We start from the raw sequence: 15,005 nt of genomic DNA, 5'->3' as shown, positions 1-15,005 counted from the left end.
GTAGTTTGTGTACTAATAAATTCTTTAAGCATGGCTTCAAGACCAGGGGGTACACTCCTATTATTGTTGTAAGAATTCCCATAAGAATTACCATAACTATTACCATTAGCAGAAGGATATGGCCTATAGTTGTTACCAGAATTATTCCTATAAGCATTGTTGTTGAAATTATTATTTTTAATGAAGTTCACATCAACATGTTTTTCTTGGGCAACCAATGAAGCTAAAGGAACATTATTAGGATCAACATTAGATCTACCATTCACAAGCATAGATATAATAGCAATCTTATCACTCAAGGAGTAGGTTTCTTCAACAGAATTTACCTTCTTACCTTGTGGAGCTCTTTCCGTGTGCCATTCAGAGTAATTTATCATCATATCATCAAGAAGCTTTGTTACCGCCCCCAAAGTGATGGACATAAAGGTACCTCCAGCAGCTGAATCCAATAGGTTCCGCCAAGAAAAAATCAATCCTGCATAGAAGGTTTGGATGATCATCCAAGTAGTTAGTCCATGGGTAGGGCAATTCTTCACCAAAGATTTCATTCTCTCCCATGCTTGAGCAACATGTTCATTATCTAATTGCTTAAAATTCATTATGCTACTTCTCAGAGATATAATTTTAGCGGGAGGATAATATCTACCAATAAAAGCATCATTGCATTTAGTCCATGAATCAATACTATTTCTAGGCAGAGATAGCAACCAATCTTTAGCTCTTCCTCTTAAGGAGAAAGGAAACAATTTTAATTTAATAATGTCACCATCTACATCCTTATACTTTTGCATTTCACATAGTTCAACAAAATTATTAAGATAGGCAGCAGCATCATCAGAACTAACACCAGAAAATTGCTCTCTCATAACAAGATTTAGTAAAGCAGGTTTAATTTCAAAGAATTCTGCTGTAGTAGCAGGTGGAGCAATAGGTGTGCATAGGAAATCATTATTATTTGTGCTAGTGAAGTCACACAACTTAGTATTCTCAACAGTACCTATTTTAGCAGTAGTAATAAAGCAAACTAAATAAAGTAAATGCAAGTAACTAATTTTTTTGTGTTTTTAATATAGAGAACAAGACAGTAAAGAAAAAGTAAAACTAGCAACTAATTTTTTTTGTGTTTTTGATATTGAAAGCAAACAAAGCAGTAAATAAAGTAAAGTAAAGAAAGACAAAAACAAAGTAAAGAGATTGGATGTGGGAGACTCCCCTTGCAGCGTGTTTTGATCTCCCCGGCAACGGCGCCAGAAAACAATCTTGATGGCGCGTAGTCGACACGTCCGTTGGGAACCCCAAGAGGAAGGTGTGATGCGCACAGCAGTAAGTTTTCCCTCAGTAAGAAACGAAGGTTATCGAACCAGTAGGAGTCAAGGAACACGTGAAGGTTGTTGGTGGCGGAGTGTAATGCGGCGCAACACCAGGGATTCCAGCGCCAACGTGGAACCTGCACAACACAATCAAAGTACTTTGCCCCAACGTAACAGTGAGGTTGTCAATCTCACCGGCTTGCTGTAAACAAAGGATTAGATGTATAGTGTGGATGATGATGTTTGTTTGCGAAGAACAGTAAAGAACAATTGCAGTAGATTGTATTTCAGATGTAAAGAATTGGACTGGGGTCCACAGTTCACTAGTGGTGTCTCTCCCATAAGATAAATAGATGTTGGGTGAACAAATTACAGTTGGGCAATTGACAAATAAAGAAGGCATAACAATACGCATACATATATCATGATGAGTACTATGAGATTTAATCAGAGCATTACGACAAAGTACATAGACCGCTATCCAGCATGCATCTATGCCTAAAAAGTCCACCTTCAGGTTATCATCTGAACCCCTTCCAGTATTAAGTTGCAAACAACAGACAATTGCATTAAGTATGGTGCGTAATGTAATCAACACAAATATCCTTAGACAAAGCATCGATGCTTTATCCCTAGTGGCAACATCACATCCACAACCTTAGAGGTTGCTGTCACTCCCCCAGATTCAATGGAGGCATGAACCCACTATCGAGCATAAATACTCCCTCTTGGAGTCACAAGTATCAACTTGGCCAGAGCCTCTACTAGCAACGGAGAGCATGCAAGAACATAAACAACATATATGATAGATTGATAATCAACTTGACATAGTATTCAATATTCATCGGATCCCAACAAACACAACATGTAGCATTACAAATAGATGATCTTGATCATGATAGGCAGCTCACAAGATCTAACATGATAGCACAATGAGGAGAAGACAACCATCTAGCTACTGCTATGGACCCATAGTCCAGGGGTGAACTACTCACACATCGATCCGGAGGCGATCATGGTGATGAAGAGACCTCCGGGAGATGATTCCCCTCTCCGGCAGGGTGCCGGAGGCGATCTCCTGAATCCCCCAAGATGGGATTGGCGGCGGCGGCGTCTCTGGAAGATTTTCCGTATCGTGGCTCTCGGTCCTGGGGTTTTCGCGACGAAGGCTTTAAGTAGGCGGAAGGGCAGAGTCGGGGGCGTCATGAGGGACCCACACGCCAGGGCCGCCCTAGTGTGGCGTCGCCTCGTGGCCCCACTTCGTATCTCCCTCGGTCTTCTGGAAGCTTCGTGGAAAAATAAGACCCTGTGCGTTGATTTCGTCCAATTCCGAGAATATTTCCTTTGTAGGATTTCTGAAACCAAAAACAGCAGAAAACAGCAAGTGGCTCTTCGGCATCTCGTCAATAGGTTAGTGCCGGAAAATGCATAATAATGACATATAATGTGTATAAAACATGTGAGTATCATCAATAAAGTAGCATGGAACATAAGAAATTATAGATACATTTGAGACGTATCACGCCGTGAGGAAGAAGGTCGCAGACTTGACGTGCAGGCCTCCGACGAGACGACAAATCGGTGACAGAGATGAATTCCCGATCAAACGCGGGCAGCTCGGGTCGAGGAAGGCCTTGGAGCAGCGGCGCTTGAAGCTTTCCGGGAGGAAGTTCGCCAGAGTGAGATCTGTTGGGCGGCGCTGGCGCGAGGAAGAAGATGAAGTGGTGAGATGCGGTGAAAGAATGAAAGTGACCGTGCGAATGGGGTATTTATAGGCCTCGCGTGGAGATTCGTGAGTCGAATCCTTAGGTGAGAATGGAACGGTCGCACCGTTGGATGATCACCACGTGTCTTAGGTCAAAAACGGTGAAATGGACGTAGTGGTGACCTAACTGCACGCCTCCAAAATTTCCGGTTAGAGATCTGTGATGGCGTGTATTTCACACGTTCGTTGGGCAACCCCAAGAGGAAGGTATGATGCGCACAGCAGCAAGTTTTCCCTCAGAAAGAAACCAAGGTTTATCGAACCAGGAGGAGCCAAGAAGCACGTTGAAGGTTGATGGCGGCGGGATGTAGTGCGGCGCAACACCAGAGATTCCGGCGCCAACGTGGAACCTGCACAACACAACCAAAGTACTTTGCCCCAACGAAACAGTGAGGTTGTCAATCTCACCGGCTTGCTGTAACAAAGGATTAACCGTATTGTGTGGAAGATGATTGTTTGCAGAAAACAGTAGAACAGTATTGCAGTAGATTGTATTTCAGTAAAGAGAATTGGACCGGGGTCCACAGTTCACTAGAGGTGTCTCTCCCATAAGACGAACAACATGTTGGGTGAACAAATTACAGTTGGGCAATTGACAAATAAAGAGAGCATGACCATGCACATACATATCATGATGAGTATAGTGAGATTTAATTGGGCATTACGACAAAGTACATAGACCGCCATCCAACTGCATCTATGCCTAAAAAGTCCACCTTCAAAGTTATCATCCGAACCCCTCCGGTATTAAGTTGCAAAGCAACAGAGACAATTGCATTAAGTATGGTGCGTAATGTAACTAGTGACTACATCCTTGAACATAGCACTAATGTTTTATCCCTAGTGGCAACAGCACAACACAACCTTAGAACTTTCTCACACTTGTCCCAGGTGTTAATGCAGGCATGAACCCACTATCGAGCATAAGTACTCCCTCTTGGAGTTACAAGCATCTACTTGGCCAGAGCATCTACTAGTAACGGAGAGCATGCAAGATCATAAACAACACATAGCATAACTTTGATAATCAACATAACAAGTATTCTCTATTCATCGGATCCCAACAAACGCAACATATAGAATTACAGATAGATGATCTTGATCATGTTAGGCAGCTCACAAGATCCGACAATGATAGCACAATGGGGAGAAGACAACCATCTAGCTACTGCTATGGACCCATAGTCCAGGGGTAGACTACTCACACATCACACCGGAGGCGACCATGGCGGCGTAGAGTCCTCCGGGAGATGATTCCCCTCTCCGGCAGGGTGCCGGAGGCGATCTCCTGGATCCCCCGAGATGGGATCGGCGGCGGCGGCGTCTCTGGAAGGTTTTCCGTATCGTGGTTCTCGGTACTGGGGTTTTCGTCACGGAGACTTTTTATAGGCGAAAGGGCAGGTCAAGAGGCGGCACGGGGCCCCACACCACGGGGCCGCGCGCCAAGGGGCGGGGCCGCGCCGCCTATAGTGTGGCCCCTCCGTGGCCCCTCTTCGTCTCTCCTTCGGACTTACGGAAGCTTCGTGAGAAAATAGGCCCTGGGCTTTGATTTCGTCCAATTCGAGAATATTTCCTTACTAGGATTTCTGAAACCAAAAACAGCAGAAACAAAGAATCGGCACTTCGGCATCTTGTTAATAGGTTAGTTCCGTAAAATGCACGAATATGACATAAAGTGTGCATAAAACATGTAGATAACATCAATAATGTGGCATGGAACATAAGAAATTATCGATACGTCGGAGACGTATCAGCATCCCCAAGCTTAGTTCTGCTCGTCCCGAGCGGTAAAACGATAACACGATAATTTCTCGAGTGACATGCCATCATAATCTTGATCATACTATTTGTAAAGCATATGTAGTGAATGCAGCGATCAAAACAATGTATATGACATGAGTAAACAAGTGAATCATATAGCAAAGACTTTTCATGAATAGCACTTCAAGACAAGCATCAATAAGTCTTGCATAAGAGTTAACTCATAAAGCAATAATTCAAAGTAAAGGTATTGAAGCAACACAAAAGAAGATTAAGTTTCAGCGGTTGCTTTCAACTTGTAACATGTATATCTCATGGATATTGTCAACATAGAGTAATATAATAAGTGCAATAAGCAAGTATGTAGGAATCAATGCATAGTTCACACAAGTGTTTGCTTCTTGAGGTGGAGAGAAATAGGTGAACTGACTCAACATTGAAAGTAAAAGAATGGTCCTCCATAGAGGAAAAGCATCGATTGCTATATTTGTGCTAGAGCTTTGATTTTGAAAACATAAAGAGAGCATAAAAATAAAGTTTTGAGAGGTGTATGTTGTTGTCAACGAATGGTAGCGGGTACTCTAACCCCTTGCCGACAAACCTTCAAAGAGCGGCTCCCATTTTATTTTATTTTGGGTGGCACTCCTTCCAACCTTTCTTTCACAAACCATGGCTAACCGAATCCTCGGGTGCCTGCCAACAATCTCATACCATGAAGGAGTGCCTTTTTTTGTTAATTAATTTGGGACTGGGAATCCCATTGCCAGCTCTTTTTGCAAAATTATTGGATAAGCGGATGAAGCCACTAGTCCATTGGTGAAAGTTGCCCAACAAGATTGAAAGATAAACACCACATACTTCCTCATGAGCTATAAAACATTGACACAAATCAGAGGTGATAAATTTTGAATTGTTTAAAGGTAGCACTCAAGCAATTTACTTTGGAATGGCGGAAAATACCATGTAGTATAGGTAGGTATGGTGGACACAAATGGCATAGTGGTTGTCTCAAGTATTTTGGATGCATGAGAAGTATTCCCTCTCGATACAAGGTTTAGGCTAGCAAGGCTTATTTGAAACAAACACAAGGATGAACTGGTGCAGCAAAACTCTCATAAAAGACATATTGAAAACATTATAAGACTCTACACCGTCTTCCTTGTTGTTCAAACTCAATACTAGAAATTATCTAGACCTTAGAGAAACCAAATATGCAAACCAAATTTTAGCATGCTCTATGTATTTCTTCATTAATGGGTGCAAAGCATATGATGCAAGAGCTTAATCATGAGCACAACAATTGCCAAGTATCACATTACCCAAGACATTTATAGCAATTACTACATGTATCATTTTCCAATTCCAACCATATAACAATTTAACGAAGAAGAAACTTTGCCATGAATATTATGAGTAGAAACCAAGGACATATTTGTCCATATGCTACAGCGGAGCGTGTCTCTCTCCCATAAAGTGAATGCTAGGATCCATTTTATTCAAACAAAACAAAAAACAAAAACAAACCGACGCTCCAAGAAAAAGCACATAAGATGTGATGGAATAAAAATATAGTTTCAGGGGAGGAACCTGATAATGTTGTCGATGAAGAAGGGGATGCCTTGGGCATCCCCAAGCTTAGACGCTTGAGTCTTCTTGATATATGCAGGGGTGAACCACCGGGTGCATCCCCAAGCTTAGAGCTTTCACTCTCCTTGATCATGTTGCATCATACTCCTCTCTTGATCCTTGAAAACTTCCTCCACACCAAACTCGAAACAACTCATTAGAGGGTTAGTGCACATTATAAATTGACATATTCAGAGGTGACACAATCATTCTTAACACTTCTGGACATTGCATAATGCTACTGGACATTAGTGGATCAAAGAAATTCATCCAACTTAGCAAAAGAGGCAATGCGAAATAAAAGGCAGAATCTGTCAAAACAGAACAGTTCGTATTGACGAATTTTAAAATGGTACCAGACTTGCTCAAATGAAAATGCTCAAATTGAATGAAAGTTGCGTACATATCTGAGAATCATGCACGTAAATTGGCTTAATTTTCTGAGTTACCTACAGGGAGGTGGACCCAGATTCGTGACAGCAAAGAAATCTGGAACTGTGCAGTAATCCAAATCTAGTACTTACTTTTCTATCAACGGCTTAACTTGGCACAACAAAACACAAAACTAAGATAAGGAGAGGTTGCTACAGTAGTAAAGAACTTCCAAGACACAAAATAAAAACAAAGTACTGTAGGTAAAAACATGGGTTGTCTCCCATAAGCGCTTTTCTTTAACGCCTTTCAGCTAGGCGCAGAAAGTGTGTATCAAGTATTATCGGAGGGTGGTGTATTCTCAGCGGGGTGTGGAGTTTTCTCAACTATGCATACTATCTTTTCTATGTGAGTTTCAGAGGCTCCCTTTTCATTAGTCTTGGGCTTGCTACTCTCATCAAACAAATCTTCAGGAACAATCCAATCAAAATTCTTTTCTAGTGCCTCACACATTCCCAAGAGCTTGCAAGGTATTGATGTTTTAATATCCCCCTCATAATTAATTTCATTAGTGTACTTTTGTCTATCCTTTTCTATCTTCTCAAGGGTACTAGCAAAGTTGGTATAAGAGCCTAGCATATTATATTTAGTGAAAACTTTTCTAGCTTCTCTCGCTATTCCCCCAAATTCTTTAAGAAGGGTTTCTAATACAAAATCTTTCTTTTCTCCTTCTTCCATATCACTGAGTGTAAGAAACATATGTTGAATCACAGGATTAAGGTTAACAAATCTAGCTTCTAACGCGTGTACTAAAGAAGCGACAGCAATTTCATAAGTGGGAGCAAGTTCTACCAAGTGTCTATCTTCAAAATCTTCGACCGTACTAATATGAGTGAAAAAATCTTCTATATTGTCTTTCCCAAGGATAGATCCTCGGCCTACCGGTACATCTTTAAGAACAAACTTAGGAGGAAACATGATGAAATAAGTAAAGTAAATGCAAGTAACTAATTTTTTTGTGTTTTTGATATAGCAAACAAGATAGCAAATAAAGTAAAACTAGCAACTAATTTTTTTGTATTTTGATTTAGTGCAGCAAACAAAGTAGTAAATAAAACTAAGCAAGACAAAAACAAAGTAAAGAGATTGAGAAGTGGAGACTCCCCTTGCAGCGTGTCTTGATCTCCCGGCAACGAGCGCCTTAGAAAATATGCTTGATGGCGTGTATTTCACACGTTCGTTGGGCAACCCCAAGAGGAAGGTATGATGCGCACAGCAGCAAGTTTTCCCTCAGAAAGAAACCAAGGTTTATCGAACCAGGAGGAGCCAAGAAGCACGTTGAAGGTTGATGGCGGCGGGATGTAGTGCGGCGCAACACCAGAGATTCCGGCGCCAACGTGGAACCTGCACAACACAACCAAAGTACTTTGCCCCAACGAAACAAAGTTGAGGTTGTCAATCTCACCGGCTTGCTGTAACAAAGGATTAACCGTATTGTGTGGAAGATGATTGTTTGCAGAAAACAGTAGAACGGTATTGCAGTAGATTGTATTTCAGTAAAGAGAATTGGACCGGGGTCCACAGTTCACTAGAGGTGTCTCTCCCATAAGACGAACAGCATGTTGGGTGAACAAATTACAGTTGGGCAATTGACAAATAAAGAGAGCATGACCATGCACATACATATCATGATGAGTATAGTGAGATTTAATTGGGCATTACGACAAAGTACATAGACCGCCATCCAACTGCATCTATGCCTAAAAAGTCCACCTTCAGGTTATCATCCGAACCCCCTCCAGTATTAAGTTGCAAAGCAACAGACAATTGCATTAAGTATGGTGCGTAATGTAACTAGTGACTACATCCTTGAACATAGCACTAATGTTTTATCCCTAGTGGCAACAGCACAACACAACCTTAGAACTTTCTCACATCGTCCCAGGTGTTAATGCGAGGCATGAACCCACTATCGAGCATAAGTACTCCCTCTTGGAGTTACAAGCATCTACTTGGCCAGAGCATCTACTAGTAACGGAGAGCATGCAAGATCATAAACAACACATAGCATAACTTTGATAATCAACATAACAAGTATTCTCTATTCATCGGATCCCAACAAACGCAACATATAGAATTACAGATAGATGATCTTGATCATGTTAGGCAGCTCACAAGATCCGACAATGATAGCACAATGGGGAGAAGACAACCATCTAGCTACTGCTATGGACCCATAGTCCAGGGGTAGACTACTCACACATCACACCGGAGGCGACCATGGCGGCGTAGAGTCCTCCGGGAGATGATTCCCCTCTCCGGCAGGGTGCCGGAGGCGATCTCCTGGATCCCCCAAGATGGGATCGGCGGCGGCGTCTCTGGAAGGTTTTCCGTATCGTGGTTCTCGGTACTGGGGTTTTCGTCACGGAGACTTTTTATAGGCGAAAGGGCAGGTCAAGAGGCGGCACGGGGGCCCCACACCACAGGGCCGCGCGGCCAAGGGGGGGCCGCGCCGCCCTATAGTGTGGCCCCTCCGTGGCCCCTCTTCGTCTCTCCTTCGGACTTCTGGAAGCTTCGTGAGAAAATAGGCCCCCGGGCGTTGATTTCGTCCAATTCCGAGAATATTTCCTTACTAGGATTTGAAACCAAAAACAGCAGAAAACAAAGAATCGGCACTTCGGCATCTTGTTAATAGGTTAGTTCCAGAAAATGCACGAATATGACATAAAGTGTGCATAAAACATGTAGATAACATCAATAATGTGGCATGGAACATAAGAAATTATCGATACGTCGGAGACGTATCAATCTGCAGATCCAAAAAGTCAGCGCGGGAAAAGGGGAAGTTATGTGCAACGTGGGCGAAAAATCTGCTAAGTTACCGTTACGAGAAAACGAATGATTCCCGGTTGAATGAAGTCGGAACCGATGAAGTTTTGGAATCTCTTCGAGATTCTCTTCGGATCCGGATAGAGATAGGCGAAAGAATTACGAATCTTGAAGAACATCGGCGGCTACTGTTGTGGGTATACTTTATGGGTATATCAACGATGGGGTCTAGATCCGGCAAGCCCGGGTGGCCCACAGATGGTGATGGTTGCATATGGCCCATCGGGCGACCCAGTTGCTGTTGATAGAAGATGGATGAAGTCCAGCCCAGGAGCAGGAGCCAGATCTCAACCGACCTATGCAGGTAGTCGGATCCGTGACGGCCCATGAAGTATCCGGATCTATTACGGCGTATAAGGAAAGGTGGATCCTTGACGTACACGATAATGTAATATTTCGTAGTTAGGCATCTTGTATTCCGGCTAGGACTCTCCGTGTAAACCCTAGATCTTGGCTCCTTTATAAGCCGGATCCCGGGAGCCCTAGAGGTGCAACCACAACTCATTGTAACAACGCGAAAGCACCCAGATAATTCCAGACAAGTAGCAGTAGGCCCTGCCATCGTGCAGGTGTTCTGAAACTGGGTAAATCGCGTACCATCGTCCCGAGGACTCTCCGCCTGATGGCCCCTACTTCTTCTCCCACTCGTGAGAATCCCTCCTCTGAGGTACCGTCGAATAGGTAACGACACGGGCCATTCAGAATATATTCCTTGAGTTTATCATCATCCACGAGTTTCCCGTCAGCAACAACTTCATAGGTGTACCTTTCATTTTGGAGATGTGTTGTTGCGTTGTCATGTCGGAGTTTCTTCGTGTTGGTGAGAGAACCACAAATAGTGGACACCCTCGACTTGGACTGAGATGAGTATAGCTCGTTGAGAGCATGCCAGACACCAACAACATATGCGAGCCCGAAGACATGAGGGAGAACATCCTCGGAGAGGGAATTCACCAGGAAGCTGGCAACCTGTTGATCCCGCATGATCCATGTGTCATATGGCGAGTTGGGGACTATGGTCTTCATCTCCTCATCTTCAGCGTCCAGGAACTTGGGCGGAGCCGGATTGGATCCCTCGAGGAGACCCATGACACTTGCACCACAGAGTGTAGGCAGCATCTGAGCCCGCCAATATAGAAAATTCTCTCGGGTGAGATTCGTGGCCGGCGGTGCACCGATTGTGGCCGCAACAGAGGTTGTTGATGATGCTGCCGTAGGGGTTATCGGGGAGATAGGGGTCAGGGTTGTAGGCGATCTAGCTTTGATTTTGGCTGAGAGGCGGCTGGTTCCTGGGAGAAAAAGGTGAGGGTTTTGGGTGGGGTTTTTATATCATACAAAGCTTGGGAATTGGTAGGCGAGGGAGAGATCTACGTACATTCTAGTTGTAGCGACCTTGAGATCAGGATGTCGTGGCCTGGCGATCGGCGGTGCGAGAGCACCAGCGACGGCTATATGGGAGGAAGGGAGGGGTTTGGTACCATTCTAAATTTTTGATGGAACGATACCTCTTTCGAGCAGAGCGATTGCTTGTTATATAGGCGAGGAATAGCCCCTCGTTTGGCTGTACAAAGGTGGGATACATATACTAGCAGAGTGCCCGTGCCTTGCTACGGGGCCATTAATTTCTTTGCTCTCACATATAAACATAATATAATTGACGTGTATAGAAATATATCAGAAATTATAAATTTTCACTTAAATTGATTTCAATAAAAATGATAATACAGCATCTCCTTGTTTAAATCAAGGCTTGGCTGATTTAGTCGCAGCAAACACATGCAAGCAAGTGATGTATTTTTGTAGATGAAAATTTGACTCATGTCCCAACGAACATTTAGCAAGAACAGAAGGATCTAGAAATCTTGATTATGCATGAGCAGGCCAAAACAAAACCACATCAATGTTATGATCATCCCAACCAAAATTAGTAAAAGTACCGTTCAATAGTTGATCATCCAACTGTGTATAAAGATTTTCTTATAGAACTTAACTGACACTAATGTATCAATATGTAATCAATGAATAAAACATACAATAATTTTCCATATTACATCCCACCATCTCCTACACGCATGTTTGAACTAATCCGAATGCATGTAGGATGTAATAATGTGACATATAATTTAGGAATATATTGCCAAGTTGACATGAATGAATTTTTCTACTGTACGCCAGTCTGGCAGTCAGTTAAAGTATATATCTGCACCTGAAAGCTTCAACCTAGTGTCCTCGACTTGTGCATGTGGTGATTCTGTTCTTAGCTCCACCTCTCGCTGTAATAGGCATTGTAGAGGCATCATTACAAGCATTGTATTACAGGTTGGAAGGCTAGTTGTTAAGAAAATGGATCAGATCCTTTCAAAGTCGTGTAGGTGGTGATTCTACCCTTCTATGATCTATGACTGTATAAGCCAACATTACCAGAATTAGTAATTTGGTTATTGGAGATGCAGAACTGGTAGTCCGTCCTAAGAACATAGAATTGCAATAAAAAAATTATCTAGCTCTGGTCAGTTACACTGAAGGCGTCATGACCCAGCAATTTGCAAACACGAGTTTGCTTTAAAAAATGAAAGCAAACATATCAGCTAGTTATCTCTCTATCCATCCTCCTGCTTGGTCTCACAAAAGCTAGATAGTGTACGCGGGCGGCCGTCGGAATCCATTCACCTGATTGCTTCCCCGCGAGCGTCTAGCAGAGAACGGAGGTTGGCTAGAGGGGAAGGCGGCCGTCGGTACACCAATGGCATCCACCGGTTCGCATCCGTGGGCGGAGCTATGTGGGAGCGCCGCCGGAGGCTGCTTCTGCGCCGACGCCAGATCGGGCGAGGAGAAACATGCGGTGCCTGGGGAAGCCACGAGCACATAGAGCATCGGCCGGCCCGCGTGCGTGGGCGGAGCTGTGTGGGAGCCGCCGGAGGCTGATTCTACGCCGGCACCAAATCAGGGCGAGGAGGACCATATGCGGAGGTACTGCGGGTTGTTTTCTGAATTCTTGAGGTGCTTTTTGTAAAACCACCCTGCAAATTTATTAGTACAGATGATTGTGGTGCTACCTCGTATCGTACTGAGATGCCTGTCGATCCAGATAAGAGTTTTTCAGAGAAAACGAGAAGGGAACTCAATCGATCTATCGACGTGCGGTGCTAGTGCAGTAGTGCCAAGCAACCCAGGAGAATTCCATCAGAGACGAAGATTGAACAGAAATTAACCGTCCAGAGCAGGCAGACGCGCGCGAGCTGCCCGACGGCAGAGACAATCATCACTTTATTCCAATAGGCAATAATAGGAGCATACAACCAGGTCAAAATAGGAGCATACATACATGCCACACGCGAGTATGCACGCACTCACTCACTCAGCTAGGCTATCGAGTACAGGAGAGGCTGATCGAGCTGCCTAGCAGGTTGGGACGGCGAGGTGGCAGGACTCGAGGGTCTTGCGGGCGTTGGGGCTCTTGATGTAGCTGCCGTAGGCGGGGTCACTGGCGTACTGGCAGAAACACCCCTGCTGCGCCGTCAGGTTCGCGCAGCACTCCGGCGTCGGCGGCGCCCCGCTCATGATCGCCGACACGCACACCGCCAGCTGCGACGCGTCGCACGCCGCGCGCGCCCCGCCCGGCGCAGCGGCGAGCACCACCAGCGCCAGCATCAGAGCCACCACAGCCACGCTCGGGTTCTTCTTCATCGCCATGGCCGTCGCTGGGCTGGTCTTCACTCTCGCTCTCACTAGCTGTCAGGTATTGTCTGGTGTGTGTGATGGAGATGTGTGCTGCGCCGGTGGTGTGGAGGAGTGGCTCGGAACTCCTGGGGTATTTATAGCCGGCCGTGCTCCCAGCTCACCCTCCTCCATGGGGCGACACGTACTACATGCGGCCGCCGACGCAGCTGGTGGGTGATTAATGCAGGAGCCATAGCCGGCGGAGTGTACGAGGTTAGAGCTGAGTCTTTTTCTTCTCAACTTGCAGAGTTACTCCAGCATTAATGCAGAGTACTAGTAGTAAGTTGCACTAACTCGTCGATGGCCATTATTATCACGGTCAGCAGAGCTCGGACCGATCGAGCGAGCGGTTGGTGGCCATTGAAATCTGGTAGGTAGAGGTCAAGCTGGGTAGGTCGCCGGTGCTGGTTGCCCGCTGGCTCGCTGGACGGTAGCCAAAAGAAGACGACGGTATTCAAGGGAATGATCCAAACGCGCTCGTCTCTTGCATCACTACCGTGTGATGCTTTCTGTCCGTTGTTTCTGGCGACTTGAAGTTGAAGGGCGGGCAAGCTCGGACAACCGCCTTGTCACCGTCTCTGAAGATGGACCACGGAATGGGCATACCCAGCAGCGGCGCATCCGACAGCACCGCAAGCCGGCCCGGCTTGCAGGTCCAGAATGGGCTTACTACTAGGCCTTGTAACTGTTTGCTTAACGAGGGGCATTGGCTCTCCGACGCTAAGGGCGAATCCTATTCATCGCTTATAGCGATACCTATCTAGCGCTCCGCATACCTCCCTCGTATATGGGCCAGGCCCAGGAACGGTTCGAGTACATCTGCTCATCTAACCACAGTTCCCGTAATCCTGTTCCATTCCTTCCTCTATTTTTTTCGGTTTTGTTTGGTTTTTTTCCTCAGGTTTTTTTATTTTGCCAGCGGTTTTCTTTAAAAAAGTAAATTCTGAACTTTTTCGATTTCGAACATTTTCGAATTTGGACTTTTTCAGATTTGAACTTTTTTGAATTTGAACATTTTCTAATTTTGAACATTTTTAATCAAAAATAATTTAAATCTGAACAATTTTTATGTTGAACATTTTTCAAATTTGAACATTTTTTAGATTTGAACTTTTTAAAATTTGAACAATTATGAAATCTGAACTTTTTTCGAAATTGAACTTTTTTATTTTGAACATTTTAATCTTAACATTTTTTTTAGTTTGAACAATTTTTAGATTCGAACTTTTTTTAAATGTTTTTTACATGAAACCTTTCTTCATGTAACATTGCCGAACGAACTAAAAAAGTAAGTACGTACTACTACGGGAACATATCAGGTGAAAATGTGATAGATCCTGAAAATCTGAAAATTTCAGCTCCTAGCCATTCGATCATGTTCCAAGGGCTAGATTTGAGTCTTCATCCTCCCACCAACCACTTGCTGCATGTTTTCTAGAAACCCCTTATGACCTAGCATATTAGTAATTCGTACACGTTCATGGTTGCTCATACGGGCAAACATATTCCCGATCCAGACTCGAACTAATGAATATCTTGAGAATTTCTCTACATACTGACTT

The 15,005-nt window shown here is 44.2% G+C and overlaps 1 protein-coding gene across 1 annotated transcript; it reads right to left on the bottom strand.

The window, feature by feature from the left end:
• Positions 1-12,949: 12,949 nt before the first annotated feature.
• On the bottom strand, positions 12,950-13,529 carry LOC127349343 (non-specific lipid-transfer protein 2P-like). The gene has a single exon (XM_051375073.2). The coding sequence runs from the start codon at positions 13,414-13,416 to the stop codon at positions 13,123-13,125; it is 294 nt and encodes a 97-aa protein (XP_051231033.1). The 5' UTR covers positions 13,417-13,529; the 3' UTR covers positions 12,950-13,122.
• Between the last annotated feature and the right edge of the window lie 1,476 nt (positions 13,530-15,005).

This window comes from Lolium perenne, chromosome 4 (assembly GCF_019359855.2).
Source record: "Lolium perenne isolate Kyuss_39 chromosome 4, Kyuss_2.0, whole genome shotgun sequence".
Taxonomy (NCBI): domain Eukaryota; kingdom Viridiplantae; phylum Streptophyta; class Magnoliopsida; order Poales; family Poaceae; genus Lolium; species Lolium perenne.
Note: the sequence above shows the minus strand (reverse complement) of the source record. Positions and strands in the feature narration are given on the sequence as shown.